The sequence below is a fragment of the Piliocolobus tephrosceles genome, chromosome 13, assembly GCF_002776525.5.
Source record: "Piliocolobus tephrosceles isolate RC106 chromosome 13, ASM277652v3, whole genome shotgun sequence".
Lineage (NCBI taxonomy): Eukaryota > Metazoa > Chordata > Mammalia > Primates > Cercopithecidae > Piliocolobus > Piliocolobus tephrosceles.
The window spans coordinates 68,922,733-68,937,604 of record NC_045446.1 but is presented as its reverse complement, the minus strand read 5'-3'; the positions used below and the strand labels follow the sequence as shown (position 1 = coordinate 68,937,604).

General features: G+C 45.2%; 1 protein-coding gene across 1 annotated transcript in view; it reads left to right on the top strand.

Moving 5' to 3' along the window:
• Positions 1 to 14,872, top strand: part of TENM4 (teneurin transmembrane protein 4) — an 800,850-nt gene that overhangs the window by 692,535 nt on the left and 93,443 nt on the right. The window contains exon 19 of the mRNA XM_026446989.2: positions 10,521 to 10,737. Coding sequence (XP_026302774.1) covers positions 10,521 to 10,737 — 217 coding nt within the window. The remainder of the gene's footprint in view (positions 1 to 10,520; positions 10,738 to 14,872) is intronic.

Below are 14,872 nucleotides of genomic sequence, written 5' to 3'. Positions count from 1 at the left end.
ATAATCCCAGATAAACCATTCAGGCTGGAGAGAAATTGTGTTAGAGTCTCACTGAGTGGTTGTTCTTAGATGATATGACTCAAGGCTTGGAGAAGGAATTAACAGAGTTTAATGTTGAATAACAGGATTGAAAGGGACATCAGAGAACATTGACTTTAACTCCCTCCCCTGCATGTTTACAGACAGGACAACTGGAGCCCAGAGAGGAGAGGTGACATCACACACATCATAGTCACAAAGCAAGTCATTACATGACCTGGACTAGATTCTTCAGCCATTCCACATGGCCTTGTGAACCTAGAGCACTTCTGCCTTCTCCTAGTGATTTATCCTCCACCTAGAAGTGTAGTGTGAGTACTTACTCAGATTTAAGTAGGCTGCAGCAGTACCACAAAGCTTATGAGAGTGTAATAACTTGTATGTCACTTTACAGTTTGCAAAGCAATTGTGCATCCACCCAATAACACTGTGAGGAATGTGGCCTTATTATCCCCTTACTATTCCCTCATGATAAGGAAAAAGAAGCTTAGCGAGTATTTTGCAGAAGTCACACAGCTGGCCGGTCGCAGAAACTGCCAGAGTATGTGAGGTCTGGTGACATTAGAGCATCTCACTGTGTCCAGATCTCAGACATATGGCCCATTGTAGACCCCTGTAGCCCTTCAAGTTATCTAAGAATACCTGGTTACTCTTCTTTCCCAATTTGCTGGGTTTAAAACAACACAATTTAAATTAAACTTGAATTTCAAGTTTCATTAAGAATGCTACAACAGTGTTTTTAAATGATGAGACAAAAAGAAAAAAGCTACACTTTGGGAGGCTGAGGCGGGTAGATCACTTGAGGCCAGGAGTTCGAGAACAGCGCTCCTACAAAGGTGGCAAAACCCCGTCTGTACTAAAAATGCAAAAAATTAGCTGGGCTTGGTGGTGTGTACCTGTAATCCCAGCTACCTAGGAGGCTGAGGCACGAGAATCACTTGAATTTGGGAGGTGGAGGTTTCAGTGAGCTGAGATTGTGTCTGTCTGTGCACTCCAGCCAGGGCAACAGAGGAGGACTCTGTCTGGGAAAAAAAAAAAAAAAGGAGCTAAACAGTATGACTGAACCAGGGAGTAGCTTTATTGGTTTGTTTTTGTTTTCATGTATGATTTTTGGCTAGATTTAAACATGGAAACAAGATCCTTCATGTGACTCAATGACCGCCGGTCTCCTAATGCTCTCACCTTGGGCACTGGCTCCTGAGAGGGACCAGAAGGCAGACAAGCAGAGGGGCCCTAACTCACCCACTCAAAGTGAAGCCTCTGTGTGCCCCGCTTGACAAAGAAGGTGTGCCCCATTCGTACTGTGTGCCTTGAGTACGTACTTACTAAGTGCAGACACATGCATCTTCTCATTTTACCCACTTATGGGGATGTTTATTCATGCCCATTTCAAAGATGGTAATACCATGTCCCAAAGATGCTAAGTCACTGTAAAATGAGGATAAATAATGCCCACCTTGCAGGGCTGCTATGAGGATCACAGGTTATATATTTAAAGGACCTGAGAGGCAACATAGCACAGTGATTAAAAGTACAGGATCTGTACCCAGATTGTCTGGATTCAACTCCTGGCTCCCTGATTTGCTCACTGTGTGACCTTGAGTGACGTACTCAACTTAACTCTAAGACTTAGTTTATCAACTACAGATATCAGTTGTTTCTCCTGCTCCTTTCCACCTGCAATCACAAAAACATGATATTTATTAAAAATATGTATTTGTAAATAATTATTTTTAAAAATTGGAATTATGTCCTCTATAAAATTTTACATTCTATTTTTTCATTTAAGATTATGGTATATTTCTCTGTATAATATGTTTTCATCTTTTTCATTTTCTTTGTTAAAGTCTGTATTCCAAACTGTTACACACTCTTTGCTAGAAAAGAATCCAAACGTACATAAAGGAAAACAACAGCCATTGTTGAGCACATTCCTGAGTGCCAGGCACTGTGCTAGACACCCTGCTAGACACTCTGCACACATCGTCTCCAGCCTTTACAACAAAGTTGCAAGGCATGCATTTACGTACAGGGAAACGAAGGCTCAGAGAACTGAAATGATTTGCCCAAAGTCACACAGTGGCTCAGTGAGAGAGCTAGGATTAGATTGGAACCTATGTTTTTTAAAAGCCTCCAGGATAAAAACTCCACTGGATTTTAAGCAACCAGGCCTTTTCTGATAAAGGATCTTTAAGCAGCTTCAAGGTATGATAATCTCTTTTGGTGCTTTTGGCCCCATGAACAAACAATCTTGGATAGATTGTTGCAGTAGATAATTGAGAGATGCAACCTAGAAGGAGAAATTTCAGGAAAACTGAGAACAAAGGTCTCTGTCTTCCCTTTTCCTCTTCATCTCCTATTGCTGGAAGGGAGAGTTCACATAAAGCCAAAGAATTTGGTCACCCTTCAAACTATCTCTAAACCACATTTCTCATGATAAGAGACAAGAGAGAAATTGACCTTTAAAAATCTTGTGTTCCAAGGGGAAGATAAAGACTTTGCAAGCCTTTTGAAAGGAGGCACAGAATTTATTATAGCAAATGACAAAATCTTCTCCCTAGTATGTACAGAAGGGGAGACACATTCCACCTTCCACCCCCGGGGCCTCTGCAAATGCTCTTGTAAAACAGTTCTGTGGTCAGACTGCAGACAAGAACGAGATAAGGTTGGCTAATGGGTCATCAAGCCAAGGAAGAGTTAAGCCTGCAGAAAGACTGATAGGCTTGCTATACACTGTCCATGGGGCTGTGAGGTTAAGGAACTATGCAAACAACTAAGGTACAAAGAGCTTACTAGACCACAGATTGCCCCACATTGCCCCAGCCCACGCCCCCATTCTCCTTTTTATCCTTGCCCATTCTTCTAGATTCACTTCAAGCATTCTGTCGTCCAGGAAATAACCCAACCCCCAGTCTGAGTTGGGGCCCCACCTTTGGGCTTCCACAGCCCCTTTTGCTTCCTTCTTCTCCAGTACTCAGTTGTCTCTGTCTACCCCACTACACCAAATCCTTTAGAGGCGTGACTCTGTTTTACTCCTGAACATCCAGTACCTAACAACAGGGCCTGCCAGCCATAATGGGTGCTAAGTGAACGTTAATAGGCATGTTCCCTGTGTCTCTTTTCTAAAGAGAGGGATGAGCTCCTCCTGTAGGGAATGGCTTCCATCACACCCCATGGCCCTTGATGGGCCCTGTCAAGCTAATTTGAGATTCTCACATAAAAAATGCATGCATTTATTCATTCATTCAACCAATGTGATGCTTACTGTGTGCAAAGCACTGTGCTATGCGTTTGAGATACAGAAATAAACAAGTCAATTTCTGCCCCCTGTGGAGAGGCGACAGAGCTTGGGAGCCAGAAAATCCAGAGCATTGCTATAAAGAGTTGTCCACCGTGGAATTGTGCCTGACAGCTGGATATACAGAAAGATAATGGACCGAATTCCCAGCTTTGCTCTTTAACTAGCAGAACGATGTCAGGGAAATTACATAACCCGAGCCCCAGTGTCCTTATTCGTAAAGGTGAGAAGGTTGGCCTCACCCCCATCTTTAATAACATGCTCCTGCATACCTTTTACTTCCTGTGAAAGTCACAGCAGGCTGGCCACCAGGGGACATAGGTCTCTGGCATTTAAAGGCCAGGAGGTGGCCATCAGGCAGGCCCACAGACTTGAGACTATCCCATGTACCCTTGGCCTCCCCGATGCGGACGCAGACACGAGAAAGGGAAATGAGGGGCCTAAGGACCCACCACTCACTGGCCACATTAAGGTCACACAACAAACAGGAAGCTGCTTCTAGTCAGTACTACAACTGTTCACTCAAAGAAGGGCCACGTGGCCAGCAGAGGACTTGGCCCATGTCTGCGCCCAGCCCCTGTCTCCAGAGCAGGCTCCAGAGAACAGTAACCAGCGTGCGAAAGACACTCAAATTTCTTTTGTTGACTTACTCGTTCACTCTTTTAAACCCTGGAGCTCTTCAGCAATCCTGAGAGGTTGGCAGAGACTGGTATCCTGGTTTCACAGGAGTAAATCGCAACTTGGGCATAGGAAGGATGTGTCCAGGGTCTCATGGCTAGAGAAGGGCAGATACAGGAGAGAGGCTGGGTCTTCAGGCATCTAGCTTGGAGATCTTTCTCCCACGCACCCCTTTCCCTAGTTCTCCAGGTCATTTGACACCTACCTGCAAGGTAGGCATTGAAGAGGGATCTCAGTGAGAGGATGGCAGGGCCTTCATCCTCCAGCCAGAGCACATAGATGAAAATGTTGGGAGAAGCCAGCCCTCCATGTACCAGCAGCATGTGAGCACCACAGAGCTTCAAGTTCAAGGGTCAGGAGTATGTGAACCACTTTGGAGTGTTTCATTTAGTGCCCCCAGATGCTGGCCCCCCCTTCTTTTTTCCCCTTTTCTTTGCCCTCCACTCCCCATCAGCGGCCACTCTTGAGTGCGGCATTGCTGCACCCCTAGCCTCCAGGGCCTGCCTGGCCTTTTTCACATTTTCTTCTGCCTCTTTTCACTGTCACCATGTAAAAGGGGGCATGTGTTTAGAACTTTGAGGAAAAAGGATATTTCTAGGGGAAAAAAATGTTCTTTCCCAAAAGTGGGGGTTTAGGAGGGTTTTATGGAAAATCTGAAGGGAATAGAAGCAAATCCTCTACTTTCCTGATTTTTTTTTTCTGCTGTGATAATGAGAGTCTCTGAATGGGAATAGCAAATATAAAAATGCAGAGAATTTATAAGTTAACCAACTTATGTATAATATACAATTAAGTGAGATATGAAGTATTTGGAAACTATAAATGTTTCCAAGCCACCCCAAAACCAGAGAATCCCCCGAACTGTATGTTGATGTTTCTAGTCTATCCCAAAAATTACATTTCTGTCCCCACAGCATGCTTTTTTGTCCTTTAGTGTGAATCATCTAAAATTTGTCATCTACGCCTAAGAAAATTAAATTGTGAGCCATTCTCCCTCACTGTAGAACAGCCATATGCGCTGTTTCAGGCCACCATATGCTACATTTGAAAATATAAAGAGGGTTTTACTCAGAAGCTGGTCTTGTAAACTGCAGCCTTTGAAAAGAATGCTGTGAGCCCTGCTCATTTGTGTGTCTCATTTACGTAGAATTGCCTCCATTGGTGGAAGTTTTGTCCACAGTTACTACTCAGCAAGTATTTGTTAAATAAATGATTAGGAAGCATCACCACAGGAAGGTATAGGCATTAATCACTCCCACCTGTGAAGCATGGAGTAAGACATTCCACAGTGCCACAGCCTCTCATAAGAGCACAGTTTCTGTGATATTTCCACTGTGGAAGACCCCAATCTGCAAATCCTCAGAGGCATCTGCTGCCCTAATTCACAGTGCATTGCTATGACCATGTTTATCCACTTCAGTTCTCTAAGACCCAACTGCATCATCCAGAAAGGGCTGTCCTGTAATGTGTGTGTAGGGAGGGGCCAGGGTAGGGCAAAAGAGCCTGTTACCAGGATATGGTTCAAGGGAGGCTCCTGGGCAGGAGCTAATAATAACTATCATTTACCAAGTACTTGCTTAGTTGCTAGTTATCATGCTAAGTGCCTCACATCCATGATCTTGCCTCATTCTCACAGCATCTTTATGAAGTAAGTTTGATGATTCATTTTACAGATGGGAGAACTGAGGCTCAGAGCTCTTGCTGGAACTCTTATTTTCAGCAAAATGGCCAACTAGGTCATACAGAGATTCTCTGATGATAAGGTACAACCATTCGTTTATAAAATTGAGCAAAGAAGAAAAGGCAGACAAGGGAGCCCTGGATTCTAGAAACAAGATGAAGCTGATGGGCCAGAGCAGTGGGCACAGGAGCCCAAGCTACAGCAGTCCTGGAAGATGTGCAGGATCATCAGCGCCAGGGAGACTCAGAACAGAATAATTTCACAGTCAGCAGACGGGGCACATCCACAGTGGGAGGTTGGAACTGAGGCCTCGCATAAAGCTGGGATCCTGAAAGGCTACAAGTCGCATGAGAAGAGGACTAAAAAAAAAAAACGGTGCCTACTAGGCCAGAAGGATGACATGGAGGCATTTCTCTGCCATGGCTTGTTGGAGGTGGGAGGTGTGCTAAGAGACCAAGCCTATACCTCAAAAGACCTTGAAATCTAAACTGACACACTAGAGCAGTCCTAGAACTCCAACCTAAGAAATCAACCTGAAAAGTGGTCCCAGACAAGCAGTACCCCTGGGGTGGCCAGCTGACGTAATCAGAAAGCCACTCTGGAGGGTTAGTTCAACCACACAAGATTCCCATAGGAAAGGCAAGCCTTCCGAGAATTAACAGAATCATAGAACACACAGGAAATGATTGACCATGAGCTGGAGTCAACAACTACAACATGCAGAAGGATGACCACTCCCAAAAACTGAACAGCCTGAAAAAGACTATAAAATGAATACACTTTTAAATAACTGAAGAGAGAAAATGATGTGTAAAAAACACAGAACAAGACAAGATCAAGAAAGAAACAGGTGGATTTTGAAAAGTTCCAAGTAGCCTATCCAGAAATTTTAAAGTAAGATAATTTAAGTTAATGACCCAAAGAAAAAATTAAACAGCAGACCAGACACAAATGATGGGAAAATAAATGAAGTAGAATAGAGATTTGAAGAAATAAATCAGGATAGAATGCAGATAAAAAGATGGAAATTAAGGAAGAGGTTGAGAGACATGAAAGCTAGGAGAAGATCCTTTAAGCATTTAGTAGTTAATTTCCTGAAGACTAGAGAGAAAGGGAAAGGGAAGTATTCAAAGAGCTCAAAACCAAACTTTGCAGAACTAATGAGAGACACGAATACTAATTAAACAGCCATGGTGTGGCCTATCAGTTCCTATGTGGGGGAGGCATGCATGCTGGGTCCCATGCTTGCAGACAGAATCTCAGCCTGGAAGTTCTTCTCTAGAAAATGTTTATCTCATTGTCACAAGACATCCAAGGTAAGTTTTGTGCTTCGCACTTGGCTATAAAGACAGACTGGTGAGTCTAAGGAATTAACCATCCTTCTTTTTCTCCCCTGTTGTGCATATGAAGAAACTGAGGTTTAGAGAAGTTAAGTAAGTTGAACCAAGTCACACAGTTTGCATGGGAATTGGGAACTGGGGTCCAAATCCAGGTAGTTTGCCTGGAGAGAGAGCTCTCTTAAGCACTGCGCATTTGGCCACCGATCACAGAATAAAAGGCTCCGTCAAACTCTGGTGTCCTGTGACGTGGATGCTGGATTAGTGGGACAGGACTGACCTGGGTCAGTCATTTATTCATCCCTCAAACCCCTGTGGATTACAGTCACTGTTCCTGTCCAGGTCTGGGCCCTGGGATACTGAAATGAATCAGACAACCCCTGATCTCTAGGAGCTCATCGTTTGGGTTGCAGAGTATGGGGGTCAGGGGACAGAGAGAAAATCAAAATTATAATATTGGAAAGAGACGTACTGTGATGGAAGTTGCCCAAGAAGCTGGAAGAGCACAGAAGAGTAGTGTTTCACTAAGATTCAGAAATTCAGAAATTCATGTTCTCTGCTTAAGAAATAGTCCCTGAAAGTCTCTCCAGAGCTTAAAGAACATTACATGCCTCAGAAAGAACTGAGTTCAGATTCTGAGTCAGCTTCTTCACTTACTACGTGACGTGACCTTTACCAAGTTACTTTACCACTTTGAGCCTCTGGTTCCTTTTCTCTAAAATGAAAGTGACAACAGTGTCTACTTCATAAAGGATTCAATGATGCATTCCTTGTAATATATTTAGCACAGTGCCTGGCACTCAATGAATGTGGCAATTCATCATCATCATCATCATCATTTTAATATAGATATTAATAAGAACAGCTGTCATTCCTGGCTAACCTCCCCCAGGACTAGAGAGCAGACATCCCTTCTCACAGGAAGCAGTTCTTTCCAGGTGCCACAGAGCCAAATGTTTATAAAAGGGTAAAACACAGGCTTCCAGGGACTGCTTTGGTGGTAAACAAGACCAGGCAAGAGCTAATAAAATTTCAAATTAGCCATGACTTTTCACGGCCCTTCAATTGTGCTAGCTGATTTAATGGTCAACGTCCCTGCTCACTGGGATTGAATAATGGAGCATTTCAGCAGAGTTATGGATGAGACAGCTGAATCTGTCATGCTAACATCAATAGCAGAATGCAAATAACCCTCAGCTTGGGCTGTAATTATGTGTTTAAGCGATGTCTGACAGGGGCAGCGTGAGAATGTGTGATGGAGCCTGCCGACTGCCGGAGAAGACAGGTGCTTTGCTAGGCGGTTGTATCTGGGAACTGGGACAGGAGCCACAAGTTAGGACCCAGATCAATGCTGGGGTGAGGGGAGGCATTCCTTCCATATCTCAGAGTGAATCTAGCAGGTAAGCAGACAAAGGATGAATTGCTCTTCATGTTGGTGAGCCATGTTCTAGGTTCAGGATCGGGAAGGGAAACTAACCCAGAGTGAAGCACTATGATACCATGTGTCAGATACTATGCTAGATTTGGGGACATAATGCTGCACTTTTTATCTATGTAACAAATACTTGTATGACACTCACTCTTATTATCCCCCTTTAAGAGATATGGGAAACTGAGGCCAAAGAGTTTAAGTAACTTGCCCAAAGTCACACACTAGTAAGTTTCAGTGGCAGGATTTGACCCCAGACAGTCTATCTCTGGAATCCATATTCTTTATCACTATCTGCCTTCAAGGAGACCGTAAGCTTTTCGGCACCATGCAGATATGGGAGAGAAACAGAAAGGCTTTTTGTTACTAACTTATTAAGGAAAAAACTAGGTTTTAGGGCAATCAAGTAGCTTACCTGAGGCCACACCACTAGCAAGGAGGATCGGGGACACCGAGTCTAGCCAATGCATTTGCAATACTTTGGCGGGCAGCTTCTGTATTGTAAACTCCATGAAGAAAACTAGAAAGGTAGGTGTGTCACTGTTACTCCCACATTATTGAAGAGATGGGGCTCAGAGAGACTAAGTACAGGAACTCATCCACAGTCATTCTTAGGGGCCATACTCGGTCTTGAACTTTAGTCTCTGAACATCATGGTCCTCCTACCGTAGTACACTGCTTGCTTGAATGGGATGAAGTTACAGTTTTCTGGCTTTTATGGACTGGCATTTGTCACAACCCCTGCTTCACTGGTAAAGTCATTCAATTCCCATTCATTTATTTGTACAACAGTTATGTTTTAAGCACCTCCACTAAGTGCTGGAACACAGAACGTATCTGTGTGCTCCCACAGTGGTGGGGAAGTTTGCCAGAGTCACACAGCTCAGATGCAGCAGAGCCCGAATTTGAACCCAGGCAGGAATACATGTCATTAGACTGTTGTCTGCCGACAAAGCACACAAACTATGACCCTGGGCTTTTCCTGTCCCCCACTTTGGGCACTATCTGCTGATCTCTTTGTTACCTATTTTGAGCTAGTCTGCTAATATTAGGTGCCTGTCAAAGCGCTTTGATATAATGAGGCCAAAAATCTGTGATCTGGTGGACTTTCTTTGTACGTTGGGAAGATGGTAGAGCTGTAATACAAGTTCCAGTCCTGAGGAAGTCCATCCTTGTGGTAACAAGAATTCCCTGCTAATGGCAACTCTGTCAGGGATCTGAAACCATCCAACAAACTCGAAAAGCACAAATATCCCTGCAGCCTCCTCTCCCAGAAAGCAGAGCAGGCCTCCAGAGGGCCGAGGACTCAGCCGCAGGCCACACGCTTACACTGCAGCTGGGAGAGATGCTAAGAATTGCTGCGCCTTCACTCCCAAAGCCAGGCAGTCACCAGGGCTTACAGTTTTACCTCCTAAATGTCTCTCAATATCATCTACTTCTCTTAATTGCCACTGTTGCTACTGCAGTCTAAGCAACCTTTATTTTCCACCTGTGCAACCTCAGTGATGCCCTCTCCTCCTGTCTGGCTCCCAGCTTCCACTGAGGTCCCCTTCGCTTTCAGCAGTGCACGCCAGATGAAGTCACCTCCTGCTTAAAATCCTTCAGTGGTTCCCATTGTCCTGAGAATGAAATTCAAACTCCCTAACCTGGCCTGCAAGGCCCAGCCTGGTATGCCCCTGTCAACCTCAGCAGCCTCATCTGGTGCTCTTCCACTCACCTTCCGGCCATCAGCATTTGAATATAGCATCACAAATGTTCATGTGTTATCTCACTTCTGGGTCTTCATACATACAATCCCTTCTATCTCGATGGAAGGAAAAACATACAGTCCGGACACTGTACACTTACTGTCTAGCTCTCCTTCTAGACTAGTGAGCTAGGACCGCATCTGAGTCACTTGCATCTCTTTGGTGCCCAGCAGAGACTTTGGCTTATATCAGCATTTAATAAAGTTTTTTGAATGAGTGAAAAATAGAGAAGAAATGAATTAAGGCATTCTGGATAAACATGGCTGATTGAACTTAGTGATATAAACTACATGCTCTGTCACTCCTGCAGATGGCCTGGTGGACTGCATGGACCCTGACTGCTGCCTCCAGCCCCTGTGTCATGTCAACCCGCTGTGCCTGGGCTCCCCTGACCCTCTGGACATCATCCAGGAGACACAGGTCCCTGTGTCACAGCAGAACCTACACTCCTTCTATGACCGCATCAAGTTCCTCGTGGGCAGGGACAGCACGCACATCATCCCCGGGGAGAACCCCTTTGATGGAGGGTGAGTCCGAGGGCCCCAGCTCCAGCCAGGGCTCTCTGAGGGAGAACTGAATCACTCCAGAGCCTCTTTTGGATGAATGGGGGTGGGAGGAAGCCAGGAGAGTGTCAGCATCCATGGTTCCTGATGGAATGTCGGGGGAGGCAGATATGAAACTACTATCCCAGGAGTTTGGAATTTTTATGAGCAAAGTTTTGTTGCTCCCACTGGGTGACAGATGAAGAGAGTGAGAAACCAAAGGTCCAAGGGGAATCTTGGATCAATACCTGCTTTGCAGTCAGCTCTCACTGATCCTGTGGTCTCTAGATGAGCTGAAAGGCGTTGATGCTGCTCACCCTCAAAGCAGACATCCAGAAGACTTTGCTAGGCAGGGGTGGGTGCATCTGCTGCCATCCCAGGCCACATGCCCATACAGTCTTCCTGTTTTCAGTTGTGTCATCCGTTGGACAGTTTTTTACTGAGGTCTGTCAGGTCCTTTGCTGGGATTGCAGAGATGAGCAGAACACAGTTCCTGCTTATTGGTCACTCCTAGTCCACTAGGAAAACAAAAAAAGGGACAGTTACAGTGTGATTAGGCCAGAACTTTGTCCCCAGGGCACTCTGGAGCACAGAGGATGTACTCCTGGGTAGGAGGGAGGCCACGGCTTTAGAATCAAGTCTTAAAGAGGAGAAATGGTTAACTAGGCAAGGAAGGGAGAGAGTGTGCCAGGGAGAAGGAAGAGCTCATGCAAAGACCCAGAGGCACAAAATAGCTCTCTAATCTCTGCACCCTAGATCAGGGCAGTGAACCAGTACAACATATCCAAGGGCAGGGATTTATGATCATTTCCTTTGAATGTCTTCCAATGTAGTGGTGCCTCATATGTGCAGAACTATCTCTAAAAGTCAGTATGGGTAATTCAGCAGTCACTGTGCACCTTGTATGTTCATTTTTCTGTGCCAGAGGGTCCCTGTCCTGAGGGAACAATGGGGTAGTGATAGGTGTGGGAGGGGTAAGGGACATTTTCAAGCTCTGTTTAAAGGGGAAATCAGCAGGACTTCGTAACTGACTGTGTTATCGGGATGCTGCAGAGAGGAGTCTCCCCCTTGGATGCCTGGGTAGATGGTGGTACTTTCACCAGGCTGAGGAGCAGAGAGCAGGAGCAGGGTGGGAGCAAGGTGATAAAGGGACACACCGCAGTAGGCCACCCAAGAATAAATGTCTATCTGCAGTTAGTAAGTATTTCTGGAGCCCATGCAGAGGTTAGGGCCTAGAGTTCTTGATTTGTGAGCCATCAATGAACAAGCAGTTGAAACCGTGAGCATGCAAAAGGTTGCTCAAGGAGGCCGGACACAGTGGCTCATGCCTATAATCCCAACACCTTGGGAGGCTCAGGCAGGCAGATCACTTGAGCCCAGGAGTTCGAGACCAGCCTGGTCAACATGGCAAAACCCTATCTCTACAAAAAAAAAAAAAAAATTAGTTGGGTGTAATGGCAGGTACCTATATTCCCAGCTACTCAGGAGGCTGAGGTGGGAGGATCACTTGAGCCCAGAAGGCTGAGGCTGCAGGGAGCCAAGACTGTGCCACTGCACTCCAGCCTGGGTGACAGAGCAAGACCTCATCTCAGGGAAAAAAAAAACCTTGCTCAAGGGGAATGTGTAATGAGGAGAGAACAGGGACTGAAGAAGAAGCCATGGGGAGCCTCCCTGTGAGGCAGCTGCTGTCATCCCCAGAGTGTGACAAGGGAAGCCAAAGAGAAGGCCTCACTGCTGGACCATGATGGAGCGGGATGCAGACATGCAGGTCTGTCAGACTCAGGAAAGAGCCCCTGCACTTTCCACCACCCGAGCCCATCCTTGCAAGGAGCCATGACGAGATGAGAAAGGTGAGATGGAGGAAGCCCAGCAAGGGCGTGGCAGCATTCAAACCTCCACCTTTCTAGAGATGGAGCTACTCGATGGTCCAAACCCTCCACCTTACCCCCAGAATACTGAGAAACTGAGAAGTTAAGTAGCTTTCCAAAATTCACAAGGCTGGTCAAGTGGCAGAGCCGGAGTGAGGAGAAAACCTATTCATTTATCTTGGCTAGAAATGCTGCTGCTGTCCCTGGGGAGGAAGCTTCCTGCTATTTTCTTCAGTTGTGTGATTTTGTATGTATGCTTGTAGGCCTTCCCACAGTGCGAGTTTTTTTAATCCACTAGAGATATAACTAATATTCCTACCAAGGAAAATGTCACTTGCTCAGTCATTCTTTACAGGGCCCATTATGGGATCCAGTTAGGGCCATGGCTTGTTGGTTGCCTATGGTTGTTCTGCTTACTGGATGCCCTTGCCATGCCAGCCTGATCAATGCCAGCAGGGGCACGTCCCCTGTATGTCCTCCTGGTCACTTCCTGAGCCTGCTGCTTAAGCGCCATGAGTCACTATGGGACCTGCACACAGGTCTCAGTATTGTTGCTCCAGCAGGTCTGACTGGCCTCAAGAAGCCAGCCAAGTACGGAGTTTGAGAAGCCTGTGCTGGGGGAAACGGGCCCCTCAGCAGTAGGGAAGATACAGGCCTTAGAGACAGGCCACCTTGGGCTTCAGATCCTGGCTCTGCCACTTTACATGCACAGCTCTGGACAAGTAGCTTAATAGAGTGCATCATGTAAATGTCTGTCACCCCCTCTAAACTGAGTCCTCCAGGGAAACACTTCATCTTACACATTTTAGCACTTAGTAGTTGCTGAAAACATATACATATAAATTACCTTGAAGGATAAGGAAATGGAAGGACTGAGGGAGGGAGGAAGGATGGACATATTATCTATTACATCTAATTTTATACTGAGGATTCAGAATCCAGAGAGGTTAAATCACCTGCTAAAAATCACATTACAGATTAGTCACAGAAGCAGAAGAAGTCAACTTGCAGATCATTGTTTATATATCTGTTACCTTCAGCTGGTTATATACACTTTGAAAATAGAGACCATTCATCTCTCCACACCTGCAATACTTTGGCCAGGGCCAGGGATATAATATTTGCTCTTTCAAATGAATAGACAATAGAAGCTTCCAAAAATGTTACTGTCTCTTAAAAAAAAAGTTACTGTAAAAATTCCTTTTACCTAACATTTGCCAGAATCATTATGTACCAGCTCTTCACTGGTCTAGATTCAGAAGAAACAGCTCTCAGGAAGGACCCCTAAACAGATTCTTGTGTAAAATATGCCCAAGTGACTAGAAATGTAGACACATGAGGCAGCAGATGCTTTTCTCATTAGACTGCCTACTTGGTATTCGATTACCTTGGTCTAGACCAGTAGGACAGTGCTTATTTGCACAGTTGGGGTAAAGTGAAATCAGCTACCCAGTTTAAGTAGTTGCTTTCTTTCGTCTCATATGAGGGAGTGTGGTATAATAGCAAGTGCCCAGAGTTACAATCCTGGCTTTACCTCCCACTAGCTGTGTGTGACCTCAGGAAAACGATTTAACCTTTGTGTCGGTGGCTCTAGTTATAAATTGGCAATAATGGTAACTCTTTCATGAAAGCTGTTGAAAGGATAAACTAAAATCAAGCATCTGGCCCGGGGCTTAGTACATATTAGGTGATCAGTAAATGGTGGCTTTTGTAGCAGCTGCATGTCATAGTGAAAATAGCACACGCCTTGGAATCCGACAGACCAAGATTAAAAGGCTGTTGCATCCACTTTCTAGTTTTGTAACCTTAGGAAAATTCCTAAATGGTTCACTTATCTGAGCTCCAACTTGCTCATCTGTAAGATTAGGGTGTTAATGTCTATGTATCTTGGGATTGCTGTGAGAATTAAATGGGGACAAAAAGTACATAAAGTCTCAACCTAGTACCTGCAACACAAAAACTTGCTCGCTAATTACATGGCGGTGATGATGATGTTAATTAAAAAGAGTTTCCAAACCCACTTCCTTAATTGGAAGTAAAACTTGAGAGGAACCTGCCCTCCAGGTCCAGCAACCACCCAGAGAGGAGGCAGGTTTAGGCTGTTGAATCATTATTTGAGGAAGTGAAAAGGTGGCATTCTTGCCAGCCGGCTGTCAATTAGGATCCTTATTAGAGTGGAGCCCAGTGGCATTTCTCCAGAGAGTGGAATTTCAGATGGGGAGGCAGACCTGACTTGGTGCCTGTGTATGACA